The sequence below is a fragment of the Cyrtonyx montezumae genome, unplaced genomic scaffold (genome assembly GCF_038088225.1).
Source record: "Cyrtonyx montezumae isolate F1298 unplaced genomic scaffold, pur_monq_1.0 scaffold_3, whole genome shotgun sequence".
Taxonomy (NCBI): domain Eukaryota; kingdom Metazoa; phylum Chordata; class Aves; order Galliformes; family Odontophoridae; genus Cyrtonyx; species Cyrtonyx montezumae.
Genome location: NW_027072034.1, coordinates 86,228,908 through 86,240,385, shown reverse-complemented (window position 1 = coordinate 86,240,385; position 11,478 = coordinate 86,228,908). Strand labels below are relative to the sequence as shown.

The 11,478-nt window shown below is 46.6% G+C and overlaps 1 protein-coding gene across 3 annotated transcripts; it reads right to left on the bottom strand.

Annotated features, from left to right (window-relative positions):
* Window positions 1-755: 755 nt before the first annotated feature.
* Window positions 756-10,859, bottom strand: PEX5 (peroxisomal biogenesis factor 5). Of its 3 annotated transcripts, XM_065742178.1 has the most exons (15): window positions 10,574-10,855; window positions 10,156-10,191; window positions 9,843-9,975; window positions 9,103-9,234; window positions 8,016-8,118; window positions 6,803-6,893; window positions 6,241-6,357; window positions 5,763-5,855; window positions 5,469-5,588; window positions 4,779-4,922; window positions 2,834-2,904; window positions 2,452-2,667; window positions 2,147-2,312; window positions 1,805-1,962; window positions 756-1,450 (listed from the first exon to the last, which is right to left on the bottom strand). In XM_065742178.1, the coding sequence occupies exons 1-15, from the start codon at window positions 10,721-10,723 to the stop codon at window positions 1,249-1,251; spliced, it is 1,932 nt and encodes a 643-aa protein (XP_065598250.1). In that variant the 5' UTR covers window positions 10,724-10,855; the 3' UTR covers window positions 756-1,248. The 3 variants fall into 3 exon arrangements, with proteins under 3 accessions (XP_065598250.1, XP_065598251.1, XP_065598252.1); XM_065742179.1 differs by lacking the exon at window positions 6,241-6,357; XM_065742180.1 differs by lacking the exon at window positions 2,147-2,312 and having other exon boundaries at window positions 1,363-1,450; window positions 10,574-10,859.
* Between the last annotated feature and the right edge of the window lie 619 nt (window positions 10,860-11,478).

Genomic DNA, 11,478 nt, shown 5'->3' with positions numbered 1-11,478 from the left:
GGTGGAACAGGAAGAATAAGTGCTCCTGGTCTTGACTACCTTAGCAGCCAGATTAATCAAAAAGTGAATCTTTTTTGATTGATTTTTTTTACCATCTGTGATGAGGGAAACTTCCCTCATCACAGATGGTAAGAAAAATCAATCCGTGTTACAGTGACCCATATGCCTAAGGTCCTTAATGCTCCATTTGCATGAGCTATCAATAAAACAAAGCACCTGGGTGGAAAATTGAGACAAAGATGCAGATTTATGTTTTGTGTTCCAGCTGGCCTATACTCACACAGAACTACACTACCCACCGCATGCAGCTCCAACAAAGGCACAGAGAAAGATGTCATTTTGGCAATTTTAATTCTCTCCCCTATTATACAAAATATTTTACAATTAAAAAACATTTCCCCCAACAGAATCATATACAGATATTTATAATGAACAAGATTCAGTTACAGTCAAGACTGGGGACTTCTGCACAAAGTAAAAACAGTGACAGACGATCAAGTGAAAATTAAGACTTGACCCTTTCCCCACCATATTCTGGGAGGGGAGGTTATAATTAGGCTTTCATTCCTATCACATTGTCTCCAGTTTGATCCCTGGGACCTCCTTTCACTCTTATGGTCCACTCATGTCCATAGCACAAGTACACCAGTCCGCTCTCAGAAGGTTCCCAAAGAGACACTGAGAAATTAGCAACTGACTGTATTATAAATTTAGTACTATCCAAAGAAAAGAGACTGCTCCCCTCAGCTTTCCCTAGCAGCCCACAAACACACACAAACAAGCACATACATGGGTGGAAGCATATTCAAACCCAGATATCTTTTTTTTTCCACTGTTTCACTTATTCCCATCCCACCAAAGCTCCCTGCCTTCAAAACACATCCAGCAGGTACTCTTCTCCAGAATGGTTACTAAAAGGTCTCAAAGCCACACTGGGCACCACTGCAGACACAGTCTGGGAAAGCTTCCCATTTCCCCACTCTGACCATCTGCCTGGCAGCAGAGGGTCAGTCAGCCACAGATGTGGTAATGTGAACCACTCAGAGATGCTCAGGCCACATATGACAGGTAGTGGAAGTTGCATACTTCAGCAGGAGATGTATCAAAGAAAAAAAAAAACAAAAGGTTGCCAGTGATCTGCCCTAACAGAGCAAAGGTGTGTGTGAAGCCAAGTGAACATTTTCTCCCTAGAGAAGGTCACTGCTGGGCTGGGCCAAACCTGCACTCGCAGGGGAGCTGATCCCAGAGTCACTGCTGGAGGCCAAATGCCTGAAGCAGCGTGGGAAGATCATGGGCGTCAGCTGCCCCATACAGATCACTCTGCCCCAGCATGGAGAGGGCCATGCGGAGGGTGCTCCAGATGTTGTCAGACATAGCGCCTTGCTGCCCCCGTGGACCTCGGCTCTTCTGCTGCATGTGCAAAGCCTCTAAGAAGTGCTCCACAGCCTCACTGTCAACATGAGAACATACACATGCTTATTGGAGATGGTACATCTTGTAGACCCTCCTCATTTGCTTCTGAACTGCTATTTCTTCCCCTTTACAACTGTATCCCCCTCTTCAGCAGATCCTTCCCCACTCCAAAGCCACTAGTGATCCCCCTTTTCCCCTTATCAGGGATTCAAGTCCGGATAGACCCTACTCTAAGCCTGGCATCTTCTCAGGGCAGATTCTATGCATTCACTGTCTATTGCTACCAGAAGGCTGCAGGTAGCACGGCACTGTCCTAGTAACCTGTCAGTCTCACTCCCACACACATTTGCAGACTCTTAAGTCACAGGAAATCTGCCCATCTGCTGCTCACCGGTGGGCACCTAAGTTGATGCAGCTGATGCCCAAGTTGTACCGAGACCGGATATATCCTGGCTGGAGCTCCAGTGCCCGCCGATACGCGGCCACAGCCTCCTCACTGCGATTCCCATTGGCCAGAGTGGCTCCAAGCTTATTCCACAGGAGATGGTCCTGGAAAACAGGACAGAGACAAAAGACTAAGCCAAACTGTCTCTTTTTAAGTTCCAAGCCATCCCTTCCTAACCAATGCGTCTGCCTTGTTCCTCCACTTCAAAAGATGTACCTCTCATACACACAGCACCTCCACCCATAGACCTCCAGGTTCCTCCAGCACCCCCACTCTGCCCTTTCTTACATTGGGGCGCACACTAAGTGCAGCACTGAAGCAATCCACAGCCTTCTCGTATTCTCCACTAAGGTTGAAAAGGACACCCAGGCCACACTGAACATCAGGATCAACAGTTGAGGGGTTGCTGCGCACAGCTGCTAAGAACAGCTCTTTGACTTCCACAAAAAGTGAGCTGGAAAAGCATGGAAAAGGACATTTGTATATTGCAGAAAAGCTGACCTTGGGTTGCCCAATCTCACACCTACCCGACCCAGCCCCAGTCCTCTAAGAAGCTTTTCAGCTGAAGGCTAAGATTTGTACCCCCAACTCACTCAGACAGCAGGGACCCTAGTACGTGCTTGGAAGTCCCAAGATTTGTCTCTGAGGCACTCTGCCCTGGTTCCTTCTCCAGCAGGTGGGCATAGGCTGGTTTATGGTATAGCCAGTCCCGCAGGGTCTCACACGCCTGCTTCTGTAAGGACTCATTGGTGAAGCTCACTGCTAAAGCCATAAGTGCTGTAAGGTTACCAGGCTGTAGCTCCAAGCACCTGTAGGTCATAGAAAGAGAAACAACTACCACATTAAATCAAGATTGGACATGCCCAACTACAGGTGATAATACAGTCAAGACAGAACTCACAACACTAGACACATGATCCTTGAGGCATTATGCACAAGATAAAGACCCCTGCTCAGATCTTCTGCAACACTCACCGTCTGAGAGCACTGATTGCCAAGAGTTCCTGTTCATTCTCTGCTTGGGTGGTTCCCAGATACTGCCAGGCCTGTTAAAAATAAAGGTGCATAAAGTCAGACTTTTTCAGATCCAGAGAAAATCCACCAGCACAGAGATTATATCTGAGATACAACACATACACACATCTTCGCTTCATACACACTTCCACGTCAGATGCCCATTCTGTCAGACTGTCCCTCCGCTGCCATCTGCCACATGGCAACAAAATACAACAGAATACTGATGGGAAGGCTGAACCTCAACTACCATCCCACCAACATCCACCTCTGATATCACAGGCCAACATGATAAAATAGGAAGCATTACTTTCAGAGCATCCCATATACATTAGCCACAAATATCTTTCCACATAAATTTATATGTATTTAGGCCTTCTGGTTTATATGCTATCAAGGACAATAAAATCTGAGTTTTGGAGAAAATAAGTGAATGTGAATCTGAAGAGCTATCATAAAGCAACTGTTTGTAGCTTTACCCTTTTAAATTGCACAGTCTCCACCTTTAGCTTCTACCTGTGGTCAAATTGCAAAGGAAGGAGAGAAAAGCAGATCTCAGGTTTCCTAAAAACAAAACTGTATACCAACAGCACTGAGACCTCCAAGGCAGGCAGCTGAACATACAATCCGTTGGAAAGTGATAACTTTAGAAGCAGAAGCACTGTTATTTTATTGTTTTTTAATCATCATGACACTAGTACATTAAAAACTTCAATTTCCAGGCTGTTGGCAATGGGAATACTTAAGGCACTAAACCCACAGTAAGTATCCATTCACCTTATGTTGATAACTACAGTCTTTGTCCATAAGTAGGCTGGATTGGTGGCTAAACTGTCAGCATGAAGTTACTGCTTTTTGGACTTAAGTCACATGAAGAGCAATGGCATTTGTCTTGAAGAAGGAAGGCATTAAGAGATGCAGACATACTACAGTTGCCTGCACAAGCCACCACTGAACTTGACTCCCTGTACCTTCTGTAGGAGAACTCAGAACATTCATTCCTCAGTATAGCCAGTCAGAAAGGGTTCAAGATTTCTACTCCTAAGGTCTCAGCTATGTATTTATCATGCCTGGCCTGCAGCCCAGCAGTCTGAGAGAACATCCAGTTCTCAAGGATTACCTTTTGACCACTTCAAAGCAAAAGTAGATTTTCAGAACACCCGCTTACTTCCCAACTACCACTCAAGTAGGACTTTAATCTTCTAATGAGAATTCAGCATCCTTTTGAGGTAGGCACTCCAGAAACAGCCAGCAGCACATGTGTGTTTGCACTCCATCTCATACCCCTGAGAATATCAACACGCTCCACTTCTGAAGAAAGTAGATCCATCCTACAGAAGCTGAAGCTTTATGGAAGTAAGCATTCACTGAATTAGCTGCTGGAACACGTCTCAGCTTAAAAATCATTTTCTGGTCCACAACTTCAAATGAAGCCTGTGGAGACACTCATGCCATCTCTCAATCCTGAGTAACATCTCCTTGCAGATTCAGGTCCTAACCAGAATCTAGCTCAGTCAGCTGCTAAGAATTTGCTTTTAATATCCATATTAAAAGACTGTCATCATCACTATCACAAGCACCTCCAAACTCATAATGCCATTAAAGACTACCACAAAAGCAGCTTAAAGAGATCAGAGCTCATTGTCTTGCCCCCATGCACACATTCTTATGATTTTACACAGCTCTGCAAAGACTTTGTTCATCTGCCTTAAACCGTCTTGCCCACCATCCCCCTTGGTATTCACACACCAGCAACATATCCAGAGCCACAGACAACTGAAATGTTTTCATATGTTCTGCATAGCTAATCAAGGTGAGCTTTCTACACACACCCTAACACCTCAAAGGTGAAGGATCCAAGAAGGAGGACACCTAGCCAAGGCCCATTACCTTTAGTTTCACCCACCTCCATATGATCTGGTTTCTGTTGCACTGCAGCCTCAAAGAGCAAGACAGCATTGGGAAGGTCACCTTCCTCCAAACGCCTTCGCCCTTCTTCAAATGCATCAGGATGATCTCTCATGGGATTATCTTCTTCAAACTGGTAACCCTAGCAGCAGAAACAAGAAGAGGGCTAATGCTAGGCAATGCTACACAGAAAAGCACTCTCTGTGGGATATCACAATCTAGTCTGGCCACATCAGAAACGCTCAAACCACAGAGCAAGTAGCAAGCTCACTCTGTTAGCTTGTGGCAGTTTAGAGAAAAGCAGCTCTTATTTCCGCCTGCCCTATCCTGAAGAATTCTTCCAAATCTCAGACTACAGAAGACCTGAGGTAAACTGCAATAGGAATTAAATAGCTGGTATTTAGCTTACCAGTTCAGGGTGGGAGTGGGCACTTGCATTCATTGCAAGCAATCCCAGCATTAACTGGTACTTGGTACTGGACAAGAACTAGACATAATTTGCAAATTAGCACAAGTGAAAATAGTATTTAACTCCTAGCTGATCAGGGATAAGGGTAGACTTGACAGTAAACGACAGTACAAAAAGAAATCCTAATAGCATTTGGGGATCTATGGAACTCACCTGCAAAGCAGACAACCTTCCTCAAGGCAGTTCATCACAGTATTAGGAAACCCTGTTCTGTATTACCTTGTCATATGAAGAGGAGCTGAGATCATCGTAATCAGTGAGCCAAGGGTGAGCCTCTGCATCTCTTTTGGCCATCTCCTCCCATTCCGCCTGGAGTTTGTCCCAGAAATCCACATCTGACTGAAGGGAGAACAGAAAGTGACTGGAGTACCCCAACTTTTAACTGAGCTCTATGAATACCACAAAGCATGCCCTCTTAAACGTTTCTAGCCCTCCTCACAACATGCAAAGGAGAGTTAACCCTGCCATGGGCTCTCAGATGTTACCCCAGCCCTCCTCCTCCTTCAGCTTTACCTCCACAGCAGTCTTTGCCTGCTCAAACTCCGTATCAAGAGCTGACACATTCCCAGATCGCGCAAATTGATCCACCCAGGCATCGGATGCCCCCTGGGAGTTTGGAAACAGAAACACACCTTTCTTTTTAGAGTCTGGTAAAATCAGTGCACAACCCAAAAGTGGAGGGGGGTCTGTGAGGACCGCTCCTTCCCACAAGTGAGAACTGACAGCCTTGGAAAATGGAGAGGAGTTATTATGGATACATCCTTCCTCCCAGGTGCTACAGAAGATGAGAACACTGACAGTGCCAGGTATCTTCCCAGCATCTGGCTAGACTTTGCTCCAGTGAGCCCAGCAGTCCCTCCCTTACCTCCCACAGCCTAGTCATTAGTAAAGCATTGCTGAAATTCAGACTTGCCATTATCCCTTGCTCACAGATTGTGCACTGTCACAAAGACCTTTCCTCCTTCAGTGCACACAGGGCTGGGGCTCCTACCTGCTGCTGCATAAACTCAGCTGCCCATTGCTCTGCCTGATCTTGGTCTCTGTGGGTCACCTGATTAGCTTCGATCGATACCCTCCCATCTCCGATCTGGCGGACAAACTTTAGGAACTGTGGCAGAGAAATGAAACAAGGGTGGAGCTGGGCAGACGCTTTGCCAAAAAAATCTTCTGTTCATGCCCCCCTTCCTTCTTTGCAGATAGGATTTCTCCCTGCAAAGTGAGCACAGAAGGCCAGAAAAAGCGGGCAGGAAAGCACTTCACCACAGTGTAGTTGCAGAAAGATAGAATATCTTGGGGGAACTGAACGGCTGAACTTCTAGGAAACAGGGAAGAAATGGAAGCACCGGATAGCACGCTTTTATTCCTTTACTGTCTTTTCCCCTTCTTCTCCATTCCCCAAACCCCTTCGGCACATTAGATATCATATCATAGAATGGCCTGTGTTGAAAAGGACCTCAAAGATCATCTAGTTTCAACCCCCCTGCCATGGGCAAGGTCACCAACCAGTAGACCAGGCTGCCATATCTATCTGCCCCAGTCACAGAATTCCTCACCTCAGAACTCTTGAGCTTTGGATCATCCACTTTAGAAAGAAAATCACTAGCAGTCTTCTTAAGATCATCTTCAGGCTGATATTCCTCATACCTGTTTAAAGGAAGCAGTTAAAGAGAAAGAGATAGTCTGATACTAGGCAGCAGCAACCTCTTTCATTAACAGTCCACTGAGTGGGGCAGACAAGTGTTGAGAGACACAATCCCTCCTAACAGACTCTGGAGTTTAAAGTGATTCAGATGAATAAATCATCTGTAAAAAAAAAATAATCAAAATTACTACTAGGTTAAGCCTGCAAAAGACTAGCACAAATCTATCAAGTATAACAAGTTTCAGCACCACCAATCATAGGATCATACAGGAACGTCATATGAACAAAGAAAGTAGGCCATTTTCACAGAAGAGCAACAGCATTTTGAAAAAGCAGCAACTCTGAAAAAAGATCAAGGGCTCACAGTAAGCATGCAGTTTTGTATGGCTTACAGCAGCACAGAAGCAATTCTACCTGTAACCTGTATCATCAGTCTGGGACAAGTCATTGGAACAGGAGGCAGTAACTTAGTAAGTTCAATAGTTGCAAAAAGATACCAGAAAAAACAAAAGCCAGGAGAAAGAAAGTATCTAAACATGTAAGTCTGTTAGAGAAAGATCTATGTAGCTCAAATGCTTGCTTATATTTTGCTATCTGAAAAACTTGACAACAGTCCACAAGTACCTATTCGGTGAAGATTTTTAGAAATAGACCTTTTCTTACCACACAGAAATATTTGAAAGTATCTGAATGGATGAATCTACAAATACGCAAAGAAAAAGCTGGGTGCAGTTTGTCAAATAAGGAGAATTAAGTTATGAAAGTTCACAACTACTGGATCCAGCATTTGGGATTTCTAATCTCAAATATCATCTATTGATACGTAGAAAACAAATTCTGCTCAAGTAGGAGTTACTGCAATGAATCCTGAAATCATGTTAAGGAGCTTTTCATTACATATGCAATTACATTAGACTATAAAATCACAGCACTTCCAGGAACTAGAATATAGGAAAACAGTGATCTCTTAAGCATCATTTTCTCCTTTCGCTAAAACTAAGGTCTGGAAATATCCATCCAGGTGAGTGACTCAAAAACATTCAAGATGTTCTTCTACCATCGGTCTAACCTTCATCCATGCTGAAGTCTAGCAGCAATAACTGGTCTTGGGAGTAGAGACTCACCATTTATCTGCCAACTGGTCTTCTGATTCCCCAAGCCACAGTTTCTCCTCTGACTGCTCAAGGTATTCTTCTGCCCACTTTGCAGGAGACACAGACAGTGGATCTGCACAGAACATTAGGACAGGGAAAGAAGAGTGAGATAAGCAGATCATCACTAAGACTAACTTCAGATTTTGCTTTCTTCATTTTACATACTGTTATCTAACACATGCAGTAAAGACTTCTTAATTTAATCAGCTGCTCCATGAGGTCAAGGAAATCAGCAATGCACTACAAGACTCTGTCAAAATCACTATCTAGAAAGCACTAGCTCTTCATCACAACTGTCTCGTAGTCTTTGCCAAGTGTTGACTTATATTACCAGGAGTATTAAGACTGCTGATCAATGAATGGAACTACCTGACTTTCTACAGTGGCCACCTCTGGGGAACAGAACATTATCTAGTAAAATCTTACACAATTTCCAGGTTAGGTCATAGATGGTCAAAGGACCATATTCAATACACAGCTCTATACACAATGCTAGACAGCTTTTCAAATAAACTACCACCTCGTTTACAACAGAAAGCTCATGCTTTGATCCAAAAATACTCATTTGGCTTTTCTCCAACTTGCAAGAATCCCCTTTCAAATGTTTCCCCTCTCCCACTTCATAAAATCAATTCAAAAATTTGGCCAAACACTCTAAGGTAAATGCAGTTTAGTAGCAAAGGAAAATGTACTAGGAATTGGAGCATACGTAAGGAAAAAGGAACAACACAGCATCTCCAGAAATTACATCAGTTGAACCATAATAATTTTAATAGAAGCAGCTTGAGAAGCCTGCTTCTCCCAAGTTCTCCAAATAATCCAAACCGAAAATAAAAGGATCTTACACCCAAATAAAAGCTTCCAAACCAAACAGAGCAATTTAGCTAATCCACCTGAAAGCAGCCTTCTTTTTTCCCCCTCCCTTTTAAAGCTGCTCCAGTAAACACTTAACAGCTGAGACCAGAGCATTACTTCAGCTTTAAACTCACTAACTGCACTGCATGCAGGCATGTGACTGGGCAACACCTCAATGATAACTCCAAAAGGGACCCTTCACCTGTCACTTCAGCAATGAATTCCTGTGACCAATCAGCCTCATTGTAATCTGAAGAGACATCACCAGCACTGTCTGCAGCCAAGAATTCCTGGGTCCAGTTTTCAGACAGTGCAAGGGCTGCTACACCTGGAGCTAGAAGAAAAACACAAGTGAATGTGAGAGGACTCAAAGGCATCTTCAGGTAACCATCTCAGATCAGATCCTTTTCCTTTGTTAGAATAAAACCACCAGAAGATTCTACTTAGAAGGAATCTCTTGAGGTTGCAAGTCTTTATAGCAAAAAAAAAAAAAAAATAACACCAATGTTAGATCTGGTAGCTCAGGGCACTGACCACGTTAGCTTATGAACGTCTCGTGGTCTGGAGATTCCCCAGACTCCTTAAGCATCTGCTCCAGCACTGAACTGTCCACCAAGGGAACATGTTTCCTTATTCCTCCACCTCTCCCTCTTTTGCTGTTTATCAGTGTAAAGACCCCAGCTATTGCTGCTGAAGACAACTACTCCCCCCCAAGACTCCTCCAGACTGAACAAGCTTAGTTCCTCCAGCTTCTTCTCTTACACCATGTATCCCATCTCCTGATCTCCAGTGGACTTGTTAGAATATGTCAACATACTGTGAAATCCAAAGCTGGAAAGAGTACTCCACATAACCTCACAACAGTGAGGGGACTGCTCTGTTACGAGTTTAAACTCAAAACCAAGACCTTTTCCAGCATCTACCTACTCCAGCTCCCCTCACCTCTCTGAGGTGCCTGTCGGAAGCTTGACTGTTCGATCTCTTGCATCTCAGCCAACAGGTCATCCATCTTAAAGGTCTGGGGTGCGTGGGACAGTAGCGGGGCATTCTGCCCTTGCAGGAATTCTCCAACCAACTACCAAAGACAGTAAAAGATTAACATTCATTACCTAAAGCATGGAAGACAAACAGATAGAGCCACGAAGCAAAAGAAAGAAACAGACTCGGCATAAGAGTAAAATCGGATACGGGGGAAAAACAGCAAACTAAACACTGAAGAGAAAGGTAATAAGGAGATGCGTCCACCTGCTCTTACCTCATCTTCAGAGGCTACTCCCAGTGGCTTGGATACCTAGAATAACAGCAGACAATCATCCCAACAGCTTGGGCTACCCACATGGGTAACCCAATCCTTTCAGGTGAGGCTGACCACACTTTCTCGCATTAACTGTCTACTTATGTCCATGCTACAGGCACAGGAATACCCTGAATCACACCGTGCAAGCTTCCCACCACCTCCACTGGGTCAGCCACCGTGCCAACAAGGCACGCGAACCTCCGCAGCCACCAGCATCCTCCCAGCACCCCCAGATGCGGCCACTACGAGCAAGACCGTGACCCACCACCCCGGTGACGAATGGGGCAGCCCCACAGCCTCTTTCCCACGAAAAGCAGCGCAGCCCCAGCCCCGCCCCCGGCTGCCCCCAGCTAACCGAGCTCCCCGCGACACTCACGTCGGCGGCCCCCGCCGCCCTCGGCGGCCAGCCAAGGGATCCCTGGAGCCCTTCCTGCCGCAGGGCCTTGTCCTGGGTGAAGTGGCCGGCCAGCTTCAGGAGGGGGTTGGAGCCCCCGCACTCCGGCTCCACCAGCTCCCGCATCGCCATGTCGCGAGGCACGGACAGCGCCGGACCCCTCCGGGCTCCACCTGGCCCCGGGGCGACACCGGGCCGACGTCAGGCAGCGCCCTTCCCGCCCGCTGCGGCAGCCCGCCCCCAAACCCGGACCCTGCGAGGCTGCTCCGGCCGCCGCCTGGGCAGAAGCACCTCCGTCTGGTAACCCTCGTCTTCCCTGTCCCGACCCCACCCGGAGGCGCCCCACTCGCCAGCAGCCAGGCCGCGGCCCGGCCCGGCCCGGCCTTGCCCTGCCCAGCCCGGTCCGGTCCGGTCGATCCCTACTGCAGCCCCACACCGGCGGTAGCCCCGCAAGACCCCCGCCCCGCAAGGCCGCCGGAGTGGGCCAAGCCAGGTCACGGGACTCCCCACGCCGTACCTGGGGCGCCTGGGGCGCGGGGCTGGCGGGAGGGGGCGGGGCCAGCCCTTAAAGGCACAGTCGCCTCGCCAGCTCAGCGCCGCGGCCCTTAAAGGGGCTGAGTGCCTGCGGCTGCCAGCGCTGGCCTGCCAGCAGGGCGGTGTGGCGTGTGCAGGAACGGCGCAAAGAGGCATAATTTTATCATATGCGATAAAATCTATATCACGGAAGTTGTCAATAAACATGTTCCTTTCATCCGGAAACATAGTCCTGCTGTGGTGTTGGTGTACTCTTCACTACTCAGCTGAATGAGTGATGTGCATGTTACCAAACTGAAGGCTGGATAAGGAGCTGTTGTGAAGGCACACAAAAGACACGAGATTCCTGCAGT

What these genes read in the sequence shown, in the direction of transcription:
- PEX5 (XM_065742178.1), bottom strand. Translation starts at nt 10,723, where the DNA reads ATGGCGATGCGGGAGCTGGTGGAGCCGGAGTGCGGGGGCTCCAACCCC. An exon ending in GAGTAGCCTCTGAAGATGAG is followed by an intron (nt 9,976 to 10,155) that starts GTAAGAGCAGGT and finishes TGTCTTTGGTAG; the next exon opens with TTGGTTGGAGAATTCCTGCA. An exon ending in CTGAGTTTATGCAGCAGCAG is followed by an intron (nt 5,856 to 6,240) that starts GTAGGAGCCCCA and finishes CCAAACTCCCAG; the next exon opens with GGGGCATCCGATGCCTGGGT.